Source organism: Schistocerca nitens, chromosome 3 (genome assembly GCF_023898315.1).
Source record: "Schistocerca nitens isolate TAMUIC-IGC-003100 chromosome 3, iqSchNite1.1, whole genome shotgun sequence".
Classification (NCBI taxonomy): domain Eukaryota; kingdom Metazoa; phylum Arthropoda; class Insecta; order Orthoptera; family Acrididae; genus Schistocerca; species Schistocerca nitens.
In genome coordinates, this window is record NC_064616.1 from 67,134,246 (window position 1) to 67,153,984 (window position 19,739).

Below are 19,739 nucleotides of genomic sequence, written 5' to 3' on the forward strand. Positions count from 1 at the left end.
AACAAAACATCATTGATATGGGCTTTCAGAGTTGATGGCCCACTTGTGTACCATTGATGACTGCACAACACAAAGCTATTTGCCTCACCTGGGCCCTTCAACACCGACATTGGACTGTTGATGACTGGAACGTTTTGCCTGGCTGGACAAGTCTCATTTCAAATTGTATTGAGCGGATGGACATTTATGGGTACAACCTCATGAGTCCGTGGACCCTGCATGTCAGCAGGGGACTGTTCAAGCTGGTGGAGGCTCTGTAATGGTGTGAGGTGCATTCCGTTGGATTGATATTGTACCCCTGATACATTTAGATATGACTTTGGCAGTTGAAATGTACGTATGCATCCTGTCTGATCACCTGTATCCACTCATGTCCATTGTGCATTTCGACAGACTTAGGTAATTCCAGCGGGACAATGCGACACCCCTCACATCCAGAATTGCTAGAGAGTGGTTCCAGGAACACTCTTCTGAGTTTAAACACCTCTGCTAGCCACCAAACTCCCCAGAAATGAACATTATTGAGCATATCTGGAAGTTCTCGCAATCTGCTGTTCAGAAGAAATCTCCACCCCTCATACTCTTATGGATTTATGGACAGCCCTGCAGGATTCATGGTGTCAGTTCCCTCCAGCACTACTTCAGACATTAGACGACGGCATGCGACATCGTGTTGTGGCACTTCTGCGTGCATACGGGGGCCCTACACGATATTAGGCAGCTGTACCAGTTTCTTTGGCTCTTCAGTGTATGTTGAGGTGGCAAAAGTGATACAATAACGAAATGCAAATATACAGATGGTGGCAGTACCCAGTAAACACAACTGCAAAGTGAAACTAGACTGAGATACTGATTTAGAGAAAAAGTTCAGCAGTCATAGCTTTATTTGCTACACTTTAGAGACATCAGTTAATCATTAATAACAGCAAACAATTACAATTTGCATGGTAATATTATTTATGACTTTAAAATGTTCTATTCAAGTCTGACTGAAGTAATGATGTTATGTTTATATTATTTTAGCATGTAAAGTCAAAGAAAATAAAGATAAATATAACATAGTGCCATAAAAATGAAGGAAAAATGTATTTCACCCAAAAAAAAAAAAAAAAAAAAAAAAAAAAAAAAAAAAAAAAAAAACACATATTACTCTTTCACAAAATATGCTGTAGACAACAGTACCATATTGCTCCCTCAGTAATGCTACACATAATGTAATATGCCTCAGACAGTAGTATGTTAACCAATCAATTTGACAAAGTGTTACAGAAATTTGATTTTCTTTGGGAAATATGAGGCTTAAACTCTCATCTGCCCTTTCTATGCGGTACCTTTAAATCACAAAAGAAAAGTAACATTTGCTTTGTAACAACATGTGTAAAGTCCTGGTAACCTGTTAATAAAGGGAGAAACACACTGAAATTTTGTGATCATGGATAAATAAAATTATATAGTATTTTATATCTGATTCACACATGTACATATCTGATAATCAGATTATGGAGATGATATTTGGTTAGTATAACATTTTTCATTTGTTTTTCTTACCTTGAATAAAATCCTTTTGTTCAACCCCACATCTTTTGTGGTTTCAGAGCTAATATATCAATTTCAAACAATTCAACAGATCATTGACAGTGCATAATTGTAAAAGTTACAGATTGATTCTTACGAAACTTTGTGTTTCTTCCCTTTGCTATAGTGTCTCCTTCATATAAATTACAAAGCTTTCTGGATGAATAGGTTAGTAAGATTAATAAAGCTGTTAACTTTATAATAGCTTCCACCTCATCATTGTTGGCTGTATATGTTGTGGGAGGGTCTATTGTTGTATATCAATCCAGATATGTTAGTATTAATATTAAAATACCAATATTTTGGCATGGATGCTAGAATTTGGTAATATAATGTCAGTTAATTAAGGTATGTAGACTTGAGGAATTTGTGGATAAACAAAGAGAGGGAACTAACATGTCTTACTAATCACATGTAAATGTCTTCTCATAAAGACGACAGTTCAATCCCGTGTCCGGCCATACTCCAGAAAAAAGCCGGGATGGTTCCTTTGAAAGGACAAGGCCAATTTCCTACTCCGTCCTTCCCTAATCCGATGAGACCGATGACCTCGCTGTTTGGTCTCTTCCCCCAAACAATCCGATCCAATCTTCTCTTAAAACATGGGAGCTCCACCTTGGCCAGGCATGATACTTCTCACAAATACTTTTACTTGGTATCATTATGCTAAAAAAAATTCCTAAGGCTGTAATCATCTTTTAATCTCTACTTTTACTAACATTTGTCATTTTTTACTTTCAGACTGGACCAATCTCTTCTTTGTTGCTCTCTTCTCAATGGAAATGTTAGTCAAGATGTATAGCTTAGGATTTCAGGTAATATAAAGGGAAAGTGAAGGTAATATTAGAAATTTGACAGTGAATGTGTATTGGATGTAACTGAATGTGTCATCTTTTCATATGTTTATCATTTTACACAATATACCTTTTTACCACAAAACTTGTGGGAAGACTTACTTGCAAACCCTTATTCTGCCCTCAGAGCCTCATTGAAGAAAGTTTATTGACTTGCTGTAGGACTGTTGTTATGGAAAGTATCCTAATAATGTACACAACAAAAATTTTTAATTAATGTGGTTTTTCCCTTATTTATCATCACTATATGTGACACAATGACCAGTTCCAGTTTTCGGATATAGTCATTGTTTACAGGCAGGAATCTCCACAATCCTATGAAATAGTATGAAACTGACACATATAGTGAACTTTCATGCCTGAAGTCTGACATTATATCACCACAACAGTTCTAGTGTGCACAGTTTGTTAGCATTCAAGCTTCCAGATACGTAACACAAATGCACAGATGTTCATGATGATCACAAAATTATGTGACTAGAATAAACGTTATCTACAGAATGGCTGAAAGAAGTTACAGACACTACATGTTTCTACAAAGGTGTTTACTGTAAGAATGCAAGTGGCATATTCTCAAAGATATAATCATATACAAGCTCATCCAGGTCTTTTGACATAGATCCTACTTGCATGATTACCAGCTGTGGACTGAAAATTTTGGGGTGGGCTTAGCATTGTTAATGATAGCTTATGAACATTTTAGTATTTTCGACACTACATAATCATTTGGAAAACTGCTACATTGGATTTTTCTAATTTGCATGCACTGTGTGTTAAGACAGTAATTTGGTTGTGGTGGGTTAATAAAGTGTAATGTTCATGGAATCATTTTGTATGCCTATGTTTGGGATAATCCATTTATGAGCAGAGGCACCATCTTTAGACTTTTAATCATTTATGATAAGTATGCAAATTATTAATTAATAACTTTTTTAATTAATAAAGGGTGTCACTTAGTCCAGGAAAATGAAGACAACAAAAATATTATGGCAGAATCAGGTAGCTAACAAGCACACTGGCTAAATTGGCTGTGGAAATTTTGGATGGGTGTGAACTTTGACCACAATTATATCTTAATGAAATTGTTTTTAGGAGAATTAAAGTATGTTGCTATAAAGTCTGGATTCTTAGCTCTCTTTTGGTAGGTGTCAATATGTCTAATATGACTGATTAGCTCATTGAAAATCTTTCCATGCATGTCTTTATATGTTCAATTATTAATATTTTTTTAAAATTATTCCTCAAAATTAAATATATCATTGCAGTTAGTGTATCAACAATTATCATAGAAATATTGACTTAGCAGGAAATGTAATGTTAATGATGGTTGGACATATTTGGGCACATACTGCTCATTCTCAGGTATGTATAACTAACTTAAAAATAAAAAGAATAATAATTATTAGTAGAAGTGTAATAAGAGCAGAAGAAAGAATTCAATCATTTCTGCTATTTGAACATTATAAATGCATATATTATTGGAACTTTCACTGGTCATTGTTTTCACACACATATAAAAAATAATATGAACAAATGAGTCCTTTTTCCTAAACTTTATTTCATAACAGCAAAATGTTATCTCATTTTCTTTTCTTTTTAACTCAGTGTCTCAGTACAATGCTCTTCCTTTGAAATCCAGTACATACAGTCCACCCTCTCTCATAGTCCAAAAGGTGGTTCTGTCTCCCAGGCACTTTTGTCAGTGTTCATGGTTACACAAACACCCGGTGTTTGTAAACATGAGAAATATACAAAAATATCTGAAATTAATAACACAATAATGTTCATATTTAAACCTGAAAGAAAGTGAGTTACCCCCTATTCTGGAAGAAATACAGATTATATGCTGGCCAGTCACATTTATGTAGCCACCTGTCAAAAGCCTGAATAACCACATTTGCTGTGCAGACTGCTTTGAGACATGCAGAAAGAGTCAAAGGATTCTGGAGGGCACTGACAGGGCTGTGAAGTCATGCTGACTCCAGTTCCATAGCCAGCGGTGCTAGGTTTCTCAGTTGAGGATCTAGGGTGTGAACAGCCCGATCAAGGTGGTCCCACAGACTCTCAATTGGGTTTAAATCCAGTGAGTTAGGTGGCCAGGGGACTACAGTAGACTCATTCTGGTGCTCTTCAAACTGTGCATGTACACTATGTAATCAAAAGTATCTGGACACCTGGCTGAAAATGACTTACAAGTTCGTGGTGCCCTACATTGGTAATACTGGAATTTAATATGACGTTGGTCCACCCTTAGTCTTGATGACAATTTCCACTCTCAGAGGCATATTTTCAATCAGGTGCTGGAAAGTTTCTTGGGGAATGGCAGCCCATTCTTTATGGAGTGCTGCACTGAGGAGAGGTCTTGATGTCAGTCAGTGAGGCCTGGCACGAAGTTGACATTCCAAAACATCCCAAAGGTGTTCTATAGAATTCAGGTCAGGACTCTGTGCAGGCCAGTCCATTACAGGGATGCTATTATCATGTAACCACTCCACCACAGGCTGTGCATTATGAACAGGTGCTTGATTGTGTAGATGGATGCAGTTGCCATCCCCGAATTGCTCTTCTATAGTGGGAGACAAGAAGGTGCTTAACACATCAATGTAGGCCTGTGCTGTGATGCTGCCATGCAAAACTACAAGGGGCACAATCTGTCTCCATGAGCACCCCATAACACCACCGCCCCTAAATTTTACTGTTAGCACTACACATGGTGGCAGATGATGTTCATCGGGCATTCGCCATACGCACACTGTGTACTGTGATTCGTCACTTCACACAACATTTCTTCACTGTTCAGTTGTCCAATGCTCCTTACACCAAAGATGCATCATTTGGCATTTACCTGTGTGATGTGTGGCTTATGAGCAGCTGCTCGACCATGAAATCCAAGTTTTCTCACCTCCTGCCTACCTGTCATAGTACTTGCAGTGGATCCTGATGCAGAGTGGGATTCCTGTGTGATGGTCTGGATAGATGTCAGCCTGTACGGTTTTGTGCTGTATGTGTCCCTTCATGTTTCCACTTCACTATCACATTGGAAACAGTGGACCAAGGGATGTTTAGGAGTGTAGAAATCTCGCATACAGACGTATGACACAAGTGACGCCCAATCATCTGACCACATTCGAAGTCCATGAGTTCTGCAGAGCACCCCATTCTGATTTCTCATGGTGTCTAATGACTACTGAGGTCACTGATATGGAGTACCTGGCTGTAGGTGGCAGCACAACGCATGTAATATGAACAATGTATGTTTTTGGGGGTGTCTGGATACTTTTGATCAGATAGTGTATACTGGGAGCTATGTGGCTTGTTGCATTTTTCTGCTGGTGAGCGTCATTGTGCCTATGAAAAATAAACTCCATGTAGGGTTGGATATGGTCATTCTCCACACCATAATGTTCCCTCTTCCAGCCTGGACCTTTCTGACAATTGTCACAAGGTGTTTGCCATGTGTCTGATGAAGCATAAAACGTGATTCATCTGAAAGGGCCACCTTTCCCCTCTCAGTGTCCGTCCAGTTATGGTAATGGCATGCAAATTTCAGCCTTTGTTACCTATGAACAGCAGTCATTATGGGTGCATGAACCAGGTGCTTGCTGCAGAGGCCCATATACAGCAATGTTCGCAAAATTGTTATTGAGGAGACACTGTTGGTAAGGGTGGGTGAACATCATATTGAATTCCAGCATTACCTATGGTGGGTGCCATGAACTTGTAAGTCATTTTCAGCCAGGTGTCCAGATGATTTTGATCATATAGTGTATAGATGTAACATACTCTGTTAATGTTAGAAACTATCAAATTTTGTAAAAAGTAAGTCAACAGTGTTAATTAAAGTACAAACATAAGCACATCAATATGTCCAAAAACCAGATACAAAAATGTAGGAAGAAAATGACAAGAGGATACACTTGCGTATAAAGGCATAAATTTAAAAAAAAAACGACATACACAATGTTGTACACACATCAGGTCATATGAAATTTAATAAAACAAAAATTTCAATTAAAATATAAAACAGTGAGAGAAGAAAGGGCAGAGATGTGGAAAACATGGCCATCTATTGAGGGCTCAGGAAAATGACTATATGTGAAAAAGAATTTATTCTCAGAAATTAACAGACTGAACTTAGACAAACCACCATAAAAAATTAAAATATAAAACTTTACACAAAGCAGTTACAAGCAAAAATGTTTACAACTCCACCTTGACATAAATCTAATAAGAAAAACATGGTCATATAGAGCATATAAGAAATGCATTTCAACTGACATGCAAAAATGTTTATCATAAATTAGGGAGAATCTGCTCAAATATCACATATACTACAGATTGTGAGGCCCACTTACTCATTAAGCTGGTGAATGCCAGATGATCCGTGGTGGTAGAAAATCTCCATCTCGTATTGTGTGGATTGTGATGATTGCTACATTGGACAGTAAGGGTGAAAAGTGGCGGTCTGCTCCAGTGAACGTGTTGCCATTGATAGAAAGGATGTGGTAGAGAAGTCCAACATTGTCACTCCCCTGATTGTGAGTAGACATTGTGTTCCAGCTGTTGACTTGCATATGTGACTATTGCACCATGGTCAGAAGGGTAAGTTTATGGATCTCCTTAACTGTTCGGCCACATAGAAGGTGCTCTTCCTTTACGCAATCTGTTTATATGTGTGACTATGTATTCAAATTTGAAAGATGTATGTATTTAAGCACAAGTTATATGTAACCTCATAGGGTGATGTATAACACGTACTTTTTGTAGTGGACTGACAAGGCAGCCAGTCCACAGAGACGGGTAGCCGAAAGGGCACATGTACACACATGCCGACTGGCGCGAAGTCTGGAACAGGATACGTGATGAATGTGATAAAGAAAAGAACGTAGCTACTAGAACACTTAACTTTTATATCGTCGTTTGGTATACAGCATTCTTGATGATACAAGTGAGACTCTTTAGATTCATGAAGTAACTAATGGCGCCTTGCTAGGTCGTAGCCATGGACTTAGCTGAAGGCTATTCTAACTGTCTCTCGGCAAATGAGAGAAAGGCTTCGTCAGTGTAGTCGCAAGCAAAGTTGTCGTACAACTGGGGCGAGTGCTAGTCAGTCTCTCGAGACCTGCCGTGTGGTGGCGCTCGATCTGCGATCCTGACAGTGGCGACACACGGGTCCGACATGTACTAATGGACCGCGGTCGATTTAAGCTACCACCTAGCAAGTGTGGTGTCTGGCGGTGACACCACATTCCTCCCCCGCAAATCGGCGAACGGTCGTGTGATAAGGCTTCCGTCCGCCGTGGGGAGGACCCCGTGTTGACGTAGGCGATGAGGTGGGGAGCCTAACAACAGGCGAGGCTGTGCCACCCGCACCCTGCCATTCGGTCCAAGGGGAGCTAGGAAACGCCTGAAAACCTAGTCCAGGGTGCACGTCAACATGCGGTGTATGCGCCCGTAATGAGACAGGAGGGGCCGAAGGGTCGACCTCCATTGCGTCAGGGAATCTGACGCGCGATGACGACATCTGGTCCGGATCGGGCAAGAGTTCCGTGGCGGAGGACAGCTAGTCACGGGAAGCGAGCGGCGGCGCGTGACCCAGGGAGGCGCTGTGCGGCTGCAGCGAAGCGTCCACTGCGGGCGGCGCCGGCGGCGGCTGCGGTGGCGGCGCGACGCCACGCCATGAGGCAAAATGGAAGGCATTGTCGGTAACACCTGGGGATGAGGCGAGCCAGTAGATGGGTCCCCAGGGCGCTGACCGGACAGCACCGTCGCTGAAAGCAGACGGGGAGCGGCAGAACCCAGGCGACGACAGAGGCGCAGCTGATTGAGATGCCGTCGCACCTCACCAGAGGCCCCCAAAACCAAATACATCGCACGGCCGAGGGAGCGAAGAATGCGCCCTGCGAGCCAATGCCGGGAACCGCGATAGTTGCGATAATAGACAACGTCGCCTGAGCAAAAGCAGGCGTCTGCCGCTGCACAGGAACCGGATGCGGCGGATGCAGCAAAGACATCAAGGTTCGATGAGGACGACCATGGAGCAACTCAGCCGGCGAGTGACCATCGCGGGGCTGAGAGCGATACGAGGACAAAAAGAGCAACAACGCGTCCTCCCGAGAATGCGACTCGTTCAATGTCAACATCTGTGACTTGAAAGTCCGGACCAATCGTTCAGCGGCACCGTTTGACTGAGGCGAAAACGGCGCGGATGTCAGATGTTGAATACCATTGGCCTTGCAGAATGACTGAAATTCAGCGGACATGAATTGTGGGCCATTGTCGGAAACAATAGTCTGCGGAAGACCTTCAACGCAAAAAATAGCGGATAACGCTTGTATGGTGGCAGATGACGTCGTGGAAGACATCCGGACAACAAAAGGAAAATTACTGAAAGAATCGACCACAACCAACCATCGAGCATTCCAGAATGGACCAGCAAAATCGATGTGCAAGCGTTGCCATGGGGAAGTGGCGTTCGGCCATGCAAAGAATTTCTGCGGCGGTGCGGATTGTTGTTCGGCACACGCCATGCAAGAAGAGCACATATTCGTTATCGCAGCATCGATTCCGAACCAAGTACAGTGCTGACGAGCAAATTGTTTCGTACGCACGATACCCCAATGTCCTTGGTGGAGAAGCTTTAAGACAGAGGACTGTAACGATCGTGGGACCACGACCCTAGACTGATCATTATCAGAACGCAACAACAAAACACCATGTTGTACAAAAAGTCTCTCCTTGTGAGCAAAAAATCGGCGAACCAACGGATCCTCGATCCGTGACTTTGACAAGGGCCACTGCGTAGCAACAAAACGCAAAACAGTAGCAAGGACAGGGTCAGCAGCTGTGGCTGTAGCTACACGACGAAAATCAACCGGAAACGAGTCGACCACATCATCGGTTTCCGAATCAATGAACATGCAAGCAAGTTCGGAAGAATCGAATGCTTTATCCGCAGCAACAGGCAAACGGGACAACGCATCAGCATTTCTGTGCTGAGCAGTGGACCGATACAAGATATCGTAGCGGTTGGGGACCTCATCACGCAATGCGTGGGGAACATTGCGCGCTCTGAAAAATTTCGGTTGCGCGTTTACTTTCAGTTCCATATGTGCTTCATAGTTCTTAGCACAACCAAGACCCGGTGCAAAAATGTCTGAACATTCCACACATAGACGAGAAACATTGTCTGAAGGCACAGTCTCGTTTACTGATAGGACCTGATTTACGATAGACAAGTTAAACAACTGAAATAAATCCAAACCAAACAAGTTCACTGCCGAAGAAGAACGAAGAACATAAAAAGACACAAGTTTTGTTTGTCCCTTGTATGTGGCAAGAAGAGTGCACTGTCCTAATACAGGGATAGCTTGTCAGGAATAACTATTTAACTGAACATTTGTGGCACGCAACGGAGGTGCGCCCAGTTGTTTGCACGTGGCGTGATTGAGCAATGGAACTGCAGCTCCGGTATCGAGCCGGCACGGTAACTCAGCGTGTTTGGTCAGAGGGTTAGCTCCCCTCTGTAATAAAAAAAACTGAGTTAATGGATCAACGACGGAAGTCCCGTCACGTCGCACGTGACCCCATCCTCGTCGCCAATGTAGTGGACTGACAAGGCAGCCAGTCCACAGAGACAGGTAGCCGAAAGGGCACACGTACACACACGCCAACTGGCGCGAAGTCTGGAACAGGATACGTGATGAATGTGATAAAGAAAAGAACGTAGCTACTAGAACACTTAACTTTTATATCATCGTTTGGTATACAGTATTCTTGATGATACAAGTGAGACTCTTTAGATTCATGAAGTAACTAATGGCGCCTTGCTAGGTCGTAGCCATGGACTTAGCTGAAGGCTATTCTAACTGTCTCTCGGCAAATGAGAGAAAGGCTTCGTCAGTGTAGTCGCAAGCAAAGTCGTCGTACAACTGGGGCGAGTGCTAGTCAGTCTCTCGAGACCTGCCGTGTGGTGGCACTCGATCTGCGATCCTGACAGTGGCGACACGCGGGTCCAACATGTACTAATGGACCGCGGTCGATTTAAGCTACCACCTAGCAAGTGTGGTGTCTGGCGGTGACACCACATTTTTCTCATTTGTATTATTACTGCATTACGCTGTCTTGTATATGTTTGTATTGTACTTGTTTCTTTTAGCTCTGGCGATAGCTTTTCTATAGTCAGAATTGATCTACAATAAATTCAGATTATCCAGGACTAATTGCTGCATTTTTCCATTTGAGCTTTGGAATGAGTAAAGATAACCACTCACAGTGTACTGAAAGTTTCTGAACAGTAGGTACGCATGAGAGAGAGAGAGAGAGAGAGAGAGCGAGCGAGAGAGAGAGAGAGAGAGAGAGAGAGAGAGAGAGAGAGAGAGAGAGATGGGTGTTACAAGGACTGTTATGGAAGGTAGGAAAATACTTTAATACTTTTCTTAACAAGAGTGGCAGGATACAAATTACAGAGTATCTAAGCAGTCAACATTATGTATTCAATGCTGAGGATGAAAATTTGGTGCACAAATAGACAAAATTCAAAAGCATCATTCAGTATGCCATAGAATAGTATGTTCTATGCAATGTTTTAAGGAATGGGAAAGACCCAACATGGTTTTATAGTCATTTTAGAAAGTTGTCATATAAACAGAGATTCATGATTTAAGAGAAGTCAAAATATAGCTGAGAAACTAAAGCTGAACAAAGGAAAAATGAGCGCAAAAAAGTGTATCATACTGTAGAAAACAGACATCAGCATGGCCATAATGAACCAAAGTTTATTCTTTTTCAACATACAAGTGAACGACTGTTGAGAACACTCAGACAAACACAGAAACAATTGAGATACTGATACAAGCATTTCCTCACAGTAAGTATGAACACAACAGGCTGGTGAGTGCCTGCTGCACTACGCTAATAAAGAGGAGGACTCCAGTATACGGCATGGTGGCTGCCAAGCTGTGTGCACAGGTCATATGGCCCACTGTAAGTGGCCTCTGTTGGCCTGCTCGTGCAGATGCCATTGGAAGAATATTTGAAGTGTAGCCTGCCAACAACCTGGTGCTGCAGCATGTATCCGAGTGTTACGGACAGGGTTATAGTGTCCCTCTCCACTTGGAGAAGGGATGCACCAGCGATGCAAGCATCAGAGTGACTGTTGAAACATCTGTGGCCCCTGCAACTGACACAACAGGTGTGTCAATGATGGTGAAAGGAGATACTGGGCTGAAACCGTTGAAAAAGAGCAGGAGGGTGCGACCGTGGACACCTGCTTCAGCCTCTCTGCTGTAATGTACCTTAAGAGAAGACAATTTACAAGGGTGCTGGTAGGACCTCAATGTCTGATCCCTTGATGTAGTGAAGCTGCATTGACAATGAAGGCACCAACCACTTGATCAGGGACGCAAGGAATGCCAGTGTTGAAGGACCTGAAGGCTCCAACCTTGCTGGCTGTGAAATCGCTGGTGGCAGTAAAGCGTCGTGGAAAGGCCCAGCAGTAGGTGCCGTGGATCCTGGACTGTGGAGGAGAGCAGGAGCAGGTGACATCTACAAAGAGGGGTGGTCTGCACTGCAGGAGGGACACCCAACAAGGTTGGGACAGGTGCTGAGGGGGGTGGCAGAGACAGAGCCAGAGGCACTGGTGGTGGACCCACAGCCCTTGCCAAGGCACGAGGATGCAACTGGTCATAGTGGCGAACCACCAGCCCATCACTGGTGAGCACCGTACAGAGTCCATGGCCTCAGTAGCTGTGGACCTTGGCTGTAATCCACTTTGATCAGCAGAGCCAGGAGCAAACCACGATGGGGGCTGTGCCAGCATATGTTAGAGGCTAACATGAGCAGATGCAGTAGGATGTGTAGCTGACGGCCATGATCCATCTCAGCTGGAGTATGATCTCCCACCAGCATAAACCTGTAGAAACTCAAGATGCATGTCAAGGTGGCATCTGAGGAGGAGTGTGTGACACAGTTCTTAATTTCAATCTTTAACTTATAGATGAGATGTTCTGTCTCGCCATTATTTTGGGTGTGAAAAGGAGGAGCAGTCATGTGATGAAGGCATTGATGGGCATAGAAGTCACGGAAGGCCTGAGACACAAACTGTGGACCATTATCTGTCACAATCGTATAAGGCAATCCTTAAATAGAAAAACATTTGGAGATGGTGTGAATCAGAGCCATGGCGGCTGTTGAACCACCAGGAAGAATTTAGGAAGGGTCCCACAAAACCAACATGGATGTGTTCCCATGGACGCTGTGGTGCAGGCCACGGAGAGAGCACCCCCATCGTGCTGCCTGTTGTGTAGCACACACTTAGAGCAGACCATGAATAAATGTACAGTGTTGCTGTTGTTGCTGGGCCAGAACATGTGCTGACAGGTCAGTAACTTGGTATGCGAGACCCCCTCCCCCAATGTCCATTATATAGGAATTAGCACATCCTGCCATAGGGCGGTTGGGATAACAACCCTAGGTGATGGGCCATCTGTTGCTTAGAGAATGGTACTACCCAATACCAAAAGGTGATGACACAGGGCAAAAGATGTATGTGAAGGATCAGAAGCACTGCCTGGCGGCTTGTCCGGCCAACCATGCTGAATGCGATGAACAAATTGATGCAAAACCAGATCGGCAGTGACAGCAGCTGCAATCTTAAAGCCCATAATAGGCAACCTTTCCAGTGTATGTTGCACTTCAACATCTGAGTGAAAACAAAGGAATTCATCCTGATTAAAAGTAGGATCTGTCCTCATCGGAAGCCAGGACAGCACATCGGCATTGGCATGATGCGCAGTAGGCTGAAAGTGTATTTCACAGTTGTAGCAAGACAGAAACAGGGCCCAATGCTGGAGGCACTGTGCTGCTTTGTCAGGAATGAAGCAGATGGATTAAATTATGAAACCAAGAGCTTCTGGTCAGTAATGAGCTGGAATCCATACAACAATGTGTGAAACTTTTTGTGGGTATAGGCAATAGCAAGAACTTCCTTTTGAACTTGTGAGTTGTGCTGCTGAGCATTTCTGATGGAATGGCCAATATGGCTGAAATAAATTTGGGATAGTAAGCAACTTTACCTGAAAATGCTTGGAGTTCTTTGACATTTGTAGGGTGAGGTAGTGTTGTGACTGCAGCAACATGACCACCTAAGAGCGTAACCCTGTCCTGAGAAGCTTGAAACACCTAATAGACATAGATACTTCAAAAATGTGTGACTTGGTCAAGTTGCATTTCAACCCTGCAATATGTAAAACTGTGAACAAGGTGCACAAGTTATGTAAATGCATTTCCATGGATGCACCCATCACAACAATGTCATCAAGATAGTTGATGCATCCCAGAATGGATACAAGTCAGTTGTTCCAAAAGAATGCTGAAAAACTGCTGGGGCAGTATCCACATCTAATAGGAGGCACTGATATAGGTAAAACCCCAAGGACATGTTAACCACAAGGAGCTTTTTAGACTTCTCATTCAAGAGAACCCGTAAATAAGCTTCAGATAAATGAATTTTGGAGAAAATTGTCCCTCAGTGAGTTTAGCCAATAACTCATTTGGATGGGGCAAAGGGTAGGTATCAGTGATAGGCTGAGCATTGACTGAAACTTTTAAAGTCACCTCAGAGGTGACCAGTAGGTTTTTTTAACAGTCACAACTGGGGCAGAACACTCACTTGCTATAATAGGCTGTATGACCCACAAAGATGTGAGCCTGTTCAATCCTGTTCTCACTTGATCACACAAAGCCACTGGAATAGCGGACACATGGAAAAAGTGCATCCACCCTGTAGGTTTCAGGATTATATGGGCCACAACATTAGTGTTACAAAGTAACCCACCTGAGAAAAGAGACAAGAACTCATAACACAGAATCTAACTGCTGGTAAGGGACCAGGTCAGAAATGTTGTGGTGCACCATATCCAAAATGGAAAAACAAAAAGCACTGAGAGCATCCTGACTGAACAAATTTGCGGTTCCAACATCATCCACTACCAAAAGAGTCAAGGAATGAATCACAAATTTATACATGTTGGGAGCTGTAAACACCCCAAAAAAACTGGAATATGCTGCTTGTTGTAACTCGCCAATTGTTGATTAATGGGAGACAACACCAGAGATCCGAAATATGCATAAGTTTGTGAGTTCGGTCAAGTCACAGCTGTACCCATGTCCACTTTTAATCTGAGTACTTTGTCCATTACTCGCACTTCGATAAACAGTTTATTATGATTCATGAGCACTGGAGACACACAATTAACATCCACATCCATGTCTCGAGCAGGGAGCTGGAAACAATACAAAGATGTTATATGTGCTCCTTTTCAACAGTTGTTGCAAGTTTCTCAATGATTATGTTGCTGTCTTGTCATGGTGTGTGAAATAGTATGGGCAAGTTGAGAGTACAGAGTGCTGCTGTAGCTATGGTTCCTGTGGTTTATAACATTGGTGTCCAGTGCAGTGTAGAGGCCGTGTTTGCACGGCTGCCATATTGTCCCCTCCCCATCATCCCCCTGAACTGACTAATGCTCAACGACCAGGAATAGGAGCTCTCACAGGCATGTCACACCAAGCCTCAATCTGATCACCAGGTGTACGAGATACCTTGAAAGATTGATCAGTATTCAACACTTCACTCAAAAATGGGTTCTCACCCTGTAGTGTGTGTTGACATAACTCCTTGGCGGGAGCCAACTGACTAATGGTGTCACAGACCATAAAATCAGCATGGGAATCATGATGAGCATTGGTAACAAACTGACATTTGTGATTGAAGCCATGGAATTGGGCTGCCTAAGCCTGGCAGGACTGGTGAGACTGTTTATGATAGTCATAGAACTTCACACGGGCTGCTGTGACATGTATGTATTTATGGTGATAAATTGACAGCAACTTATACATTTCATCAAGCAAAAATGAAGCAGGTTCCTGGAGCAGAGGTAACTGGCACAATGACTGGTAGGTCCGAGGAGAAACCAAAGGCTTACACGTGTACGACAGTGACACCAAAAGTGAGGAAGTCTCATAAACCTCCCAGTCTTTGCCCAGATCACTGTAAGGGGGAAGGGTGGTTGGTATGCCAACAGCATAGAACCCTGCATAGTCAACGTGGCAGGTAAGCCCCCTCCTCAAGACATGGACATGGATGTTAATTGTGTGTCTCCAGTGCTCACTAATCTTTTTTTATTTTTTATTTATTTATTTATTTTTTTTATATATTTATTGTTCCGTGGGACCAAATTAAGGAGAAGTCTCCGTGGTCATGGAACGAGTCAATACATGAAATTATAACACGATATTAGAAACAGATAAAATGAAATATAAAAAAAACATTTTCAGGTGACAAGTCGTAAGTTTAAATAAAGAAAAGCAACAATGTAACACTGGAATTTGCTTAATTTTTTAGCTCTTCCAGGAGCTCCTCGACAGAATAGAAGGAGTGAGCCATGAGGAAACTCTTCAGTTTAGACTTAAAAGAGTTTGGGCTACTGCTAAGATTTTTGAGTTCTTGTGGTAGCTTATTGAAAATGGATGCAGCAGAATACTGCACTCCTTTCTGCACAAGAGTGAAGGAAGTGCATTCCACATGCAGATTGGATTTCTGCCTAGTATTAACTGAGTGAAAGCTGCTAACTCTTGGGAATAAGCTAATATTGCAAACAACAAATGACATTAAAGAAAATATATACTGTGAGGGCAATGTCAGAATTCCCAGACTATTGAATAGGGGTCAACAAGAGGTTCTCGAACTTACACCACATATAGCTCGAACAGCCCGTTTTTGAGCCAAAAATACCCTTTTTGAATCAGAAGAATTACCCCAAAAAATAACACCATACGACATAAGTGAATGAAAATATGCGAAGTAGACTACTTTTCGTGTTGAACTGTCACTTATTTCAGATACTGTTCTAATGGTAAATAAAGCAGCATTTAGTTTCTGAACAAGATCCTGGACATGGGCTTTCCACAACAGCTTACTATCTATCCGAACGCCTAGGAACTTGAACTGTTCCGTCTCGCTTATAATATGCCCATTCTGTCTGATCAAAATATCGGTTCTTGTTGAATTGTGAGTTAGAAACTGTAAAAACTGAGTCTTACTGTGATTTAGCATCAAATTATTTTCCACAAGCCATGAACTTATTTCATGAACTACATTATTTGATACTGTTTCAATATTACACAAAAGATCCTTCACTACCAAGCTGGTGTCATCAGCAAACAGAAATATTTTTGAATCACCTGTAATACTAGAAGGCATATCATTTATATAAATAAGAAACAGCAGTGGCCCCAGCACCGAACCTTGGGGAACGCCCCACTTAACGGTGCCTCATTGGGACTGAACATCACTACCACTCTCAATATTGCGGAGAATTACCTTCTGCTTTCTGTTCTTAAAGTAAGAGGCGAACCAATTGTAAGCTACTCCCCTTACTCCATAATGGTCCAACTTCTGCAGTAATATTTTGTGGTCAACACAGTCAAAAGCCTTCGTTAAATCAAAGAAAACACCTAGCGTTCACAATCTTTTATTTAATCCATCCAAAACCTCACTGAGAAAAGAGAATATAGCATTTTCAGTTGTTAAACCATTTCTAAAACCAAACTGAACATTTGACAGCAAATTATGTGAATTTAAGTGCTCCAGTAACCTTGTAGATACAGCCATCTCGATAACTTTAGCAAACACCGATGGCATAGAAATAGGTCTATAATTGTCAATATTATCCCTGTCTCCATTTTTATAAAGTGGCTTCACTACCGAGTACTTTAATCGGTCAGGAAACCGACCACTCCTAAAGGAAAAGTTACAGATATGGCTAAGTATTAGGCTAACATACACAGAACAATACTTCAGCATTCTGCTAGATACCCCATCGTATCCATGAGAGTTCTTGGTCTTTAGTGATTTAATTATTAACTCAATCTCCCTCTTGTCAGTATCATGGAGGAGCATTTCAGGTAACAGTCTCGGAACACTTTTTTCTAAGAGCGCTATATGATTCCCTGTTGGGACTAGGTTTCTTAATAAACTGTTTATTGAATTACGAGTGATGGACAAAGTACTCAGATTAAAGACATGGGTGCAGCTGTGACTTGACGGAACTCACAAACTTATGTGTATTTTGGATCTCTGGTGTTGTCTCCCATAAATCGACATTTGGTGAGTTACAACAAGCAGCATATTCCAGTTTTTTCAGGGCGTTTACAGCATGCTGCTGCTCCAGGAGAGATTGGAGCACTGCCTGTGCCTGGACAAAAGAACCACAGGAACAACTAGATAGACTGAGCATGTGAAAGTTAACACAACAATCATTGCCAGTTGTATGTTACTGTAAGACTTATAAACAACAGCATGGCCACAATGAACCAAAGTTTATTCTCCTTCTGCATACAAGTGAACATCAGTTGAGAACATAGATACAAACATACAATCCATGTTATGATACAAGGAGTTGCTGGCAATAAGTATGTTCACAATATGAGAGTGATTGCTTGCAGCATTGTGCTTATAAATAGGGGGGTTCCAGTAGACGGCACGGTGGATGCTATACACCAGTCATGTGGTCCACAACAGGCAGCCTCTGGTGGTCAGCCTGCACAGATGCCATTGGTAGAATATTCAAAATGTAGTGCGCCAGTGATCTGGTGCTGTGGTGTGTATTCAAGCATTATGTATAGGGCTATAGCAAGGAGAGCAATAAGAGAAACTTTTAGTGATCTTGAAAGTAAAATTTTGCCAAGTGACCTGACTAGCAACCCTAAGAAGTTCTGGATTTATGTAAAATCAGTAAGTGGATGAAAATCATCTATTCAGTCACTCAATTGCCATAGTGGCAGTGAAACAGAAGATGACAGAGGAAAGGGCAAAATACAGGATTTGGTCTTCCGAACCCGTTTCCAATGAAATATCACAATAGAGCACATCCTTTCAGTCATGGCATGAATGTCAAAATGGCAGATATTGAGATAAGTGATCATGAAATAGAAGAGCAAATACAATTGCTTTGTAGTAGAAAGACATCTGGACTGGATGATATAGCTGTAAGATTCCTCAGAGATTATTTGAAAGACATTGCTCCCCTTCTAGGAACTGTTTATCATAGGTTGCTGGAAAAGGCAGGGTTCCTATTGACTAGAAAAAACCACAGGTAATGCCCATTTCCAAGAAAAATTGTAGGACAGTTGCACATAATTGTAGTCCTTTATTGCTAATGTTGATCTGTTGTAGAATTAAGGAGAATGTTTTCGCTCACATATTATACGGATATCTTGGGAAATGCGGCTCACTCTGGTCCTCCATTAGATCCCCAGTGCTATAGACATTGGTGCCAGGTTGATGCCCTGTTCCTTGACTTCAGGAAGTCATTTAATACAGTCCCACACTGTCATTTAGTAAAAAAAAAATTGAGCTTACCAAGTATTGAACCAGATTTGTGGCTGGATTCAAGACTTCCTTGCAGATAGAACTTAACACTGCTCTTAATGGAACAAAATCAACAGATTTAAAGGTAATGTCAGCAATATTCTAAGGCAGTCTGATAGAACTGTTGTTGTTTATAAATATAAATGATATAATGGATAATGTTGCAGGCTCTGTGAGGCTGTTTGGAGGCGATGCAGTTGTCTATAAGAAGGTAGCAAGATAGGACTGTAGTGAGCTACAGGAAGACCTGCAGAACACTGAAAAATGGTATAGGGACTATCAGATGATCCTGAACTTAAAGAAATGTAACATATTGTGCATACATAAGCAGAAGAAATCCACTACCGTACAATTTACACTGTTGGTGATAAATTGTTGGAAACAGTAACTACCAGAAAATATCTAAGAGTAACTATGAAATAACCAGATAAAACAAATAGTAGGAAAAGCAAATGCTAGATTGAGTTTCATTGGAAGACTCTCAAGGAAACATAATTCATCCACTAAAGAACTGGCTTACAAAACACTTGTTTCACTGATTCTTAATTATTGCTCATTAGTTGGGGACCGTCACCAGCATGGATTAATAGAAGAGAGAGACAGGATCCAACAGTGTGTGTTATGTTTCTTCATTGGATCACTTAGCCAGAGTGAGTTACAGGGATGCTTTACTAACTCTTGTGGAAGGCACTACAAGAGAGGTGTTGTGCATCACAGAAAGGTTTACTATTGAAATTCTGAGATAGTACATTCTGGGAAGAGTCAGAGAAAATATTACTTCCCCCTCACATATGTCTGACGAAATGATCATGAGAAAATTTGAGATATTGAAGCTAATATGCAGGTCTACCAACAGTCATTACTCCCACACACCATTTGTG

General features: G+C 42.0%; 1 protein-coding gene across 1 annotated transcript in view; it reads left to right on the forward strand.

Annotated features, from left to right (window-relative positions):
• The window catches only part of LOC126248026 (muscle calcium channel subunit alpha-1), a 922,345-nt gene that overhangs the window by 510,950 nt on the left and 391,656 nt on the right, over nt 1–19,739 (forward strand). The window contains exon 12 of the mRNA XM_049948623.1: nt 2,317–2,390. Within this exon, the coding sequence (XP_049804580.1) occupies nt 2,317–2,390 (74 nt within the window). The remainder of the gene's footprint in view (nt 1–2,316; nt 2,391–19,739) is intronic.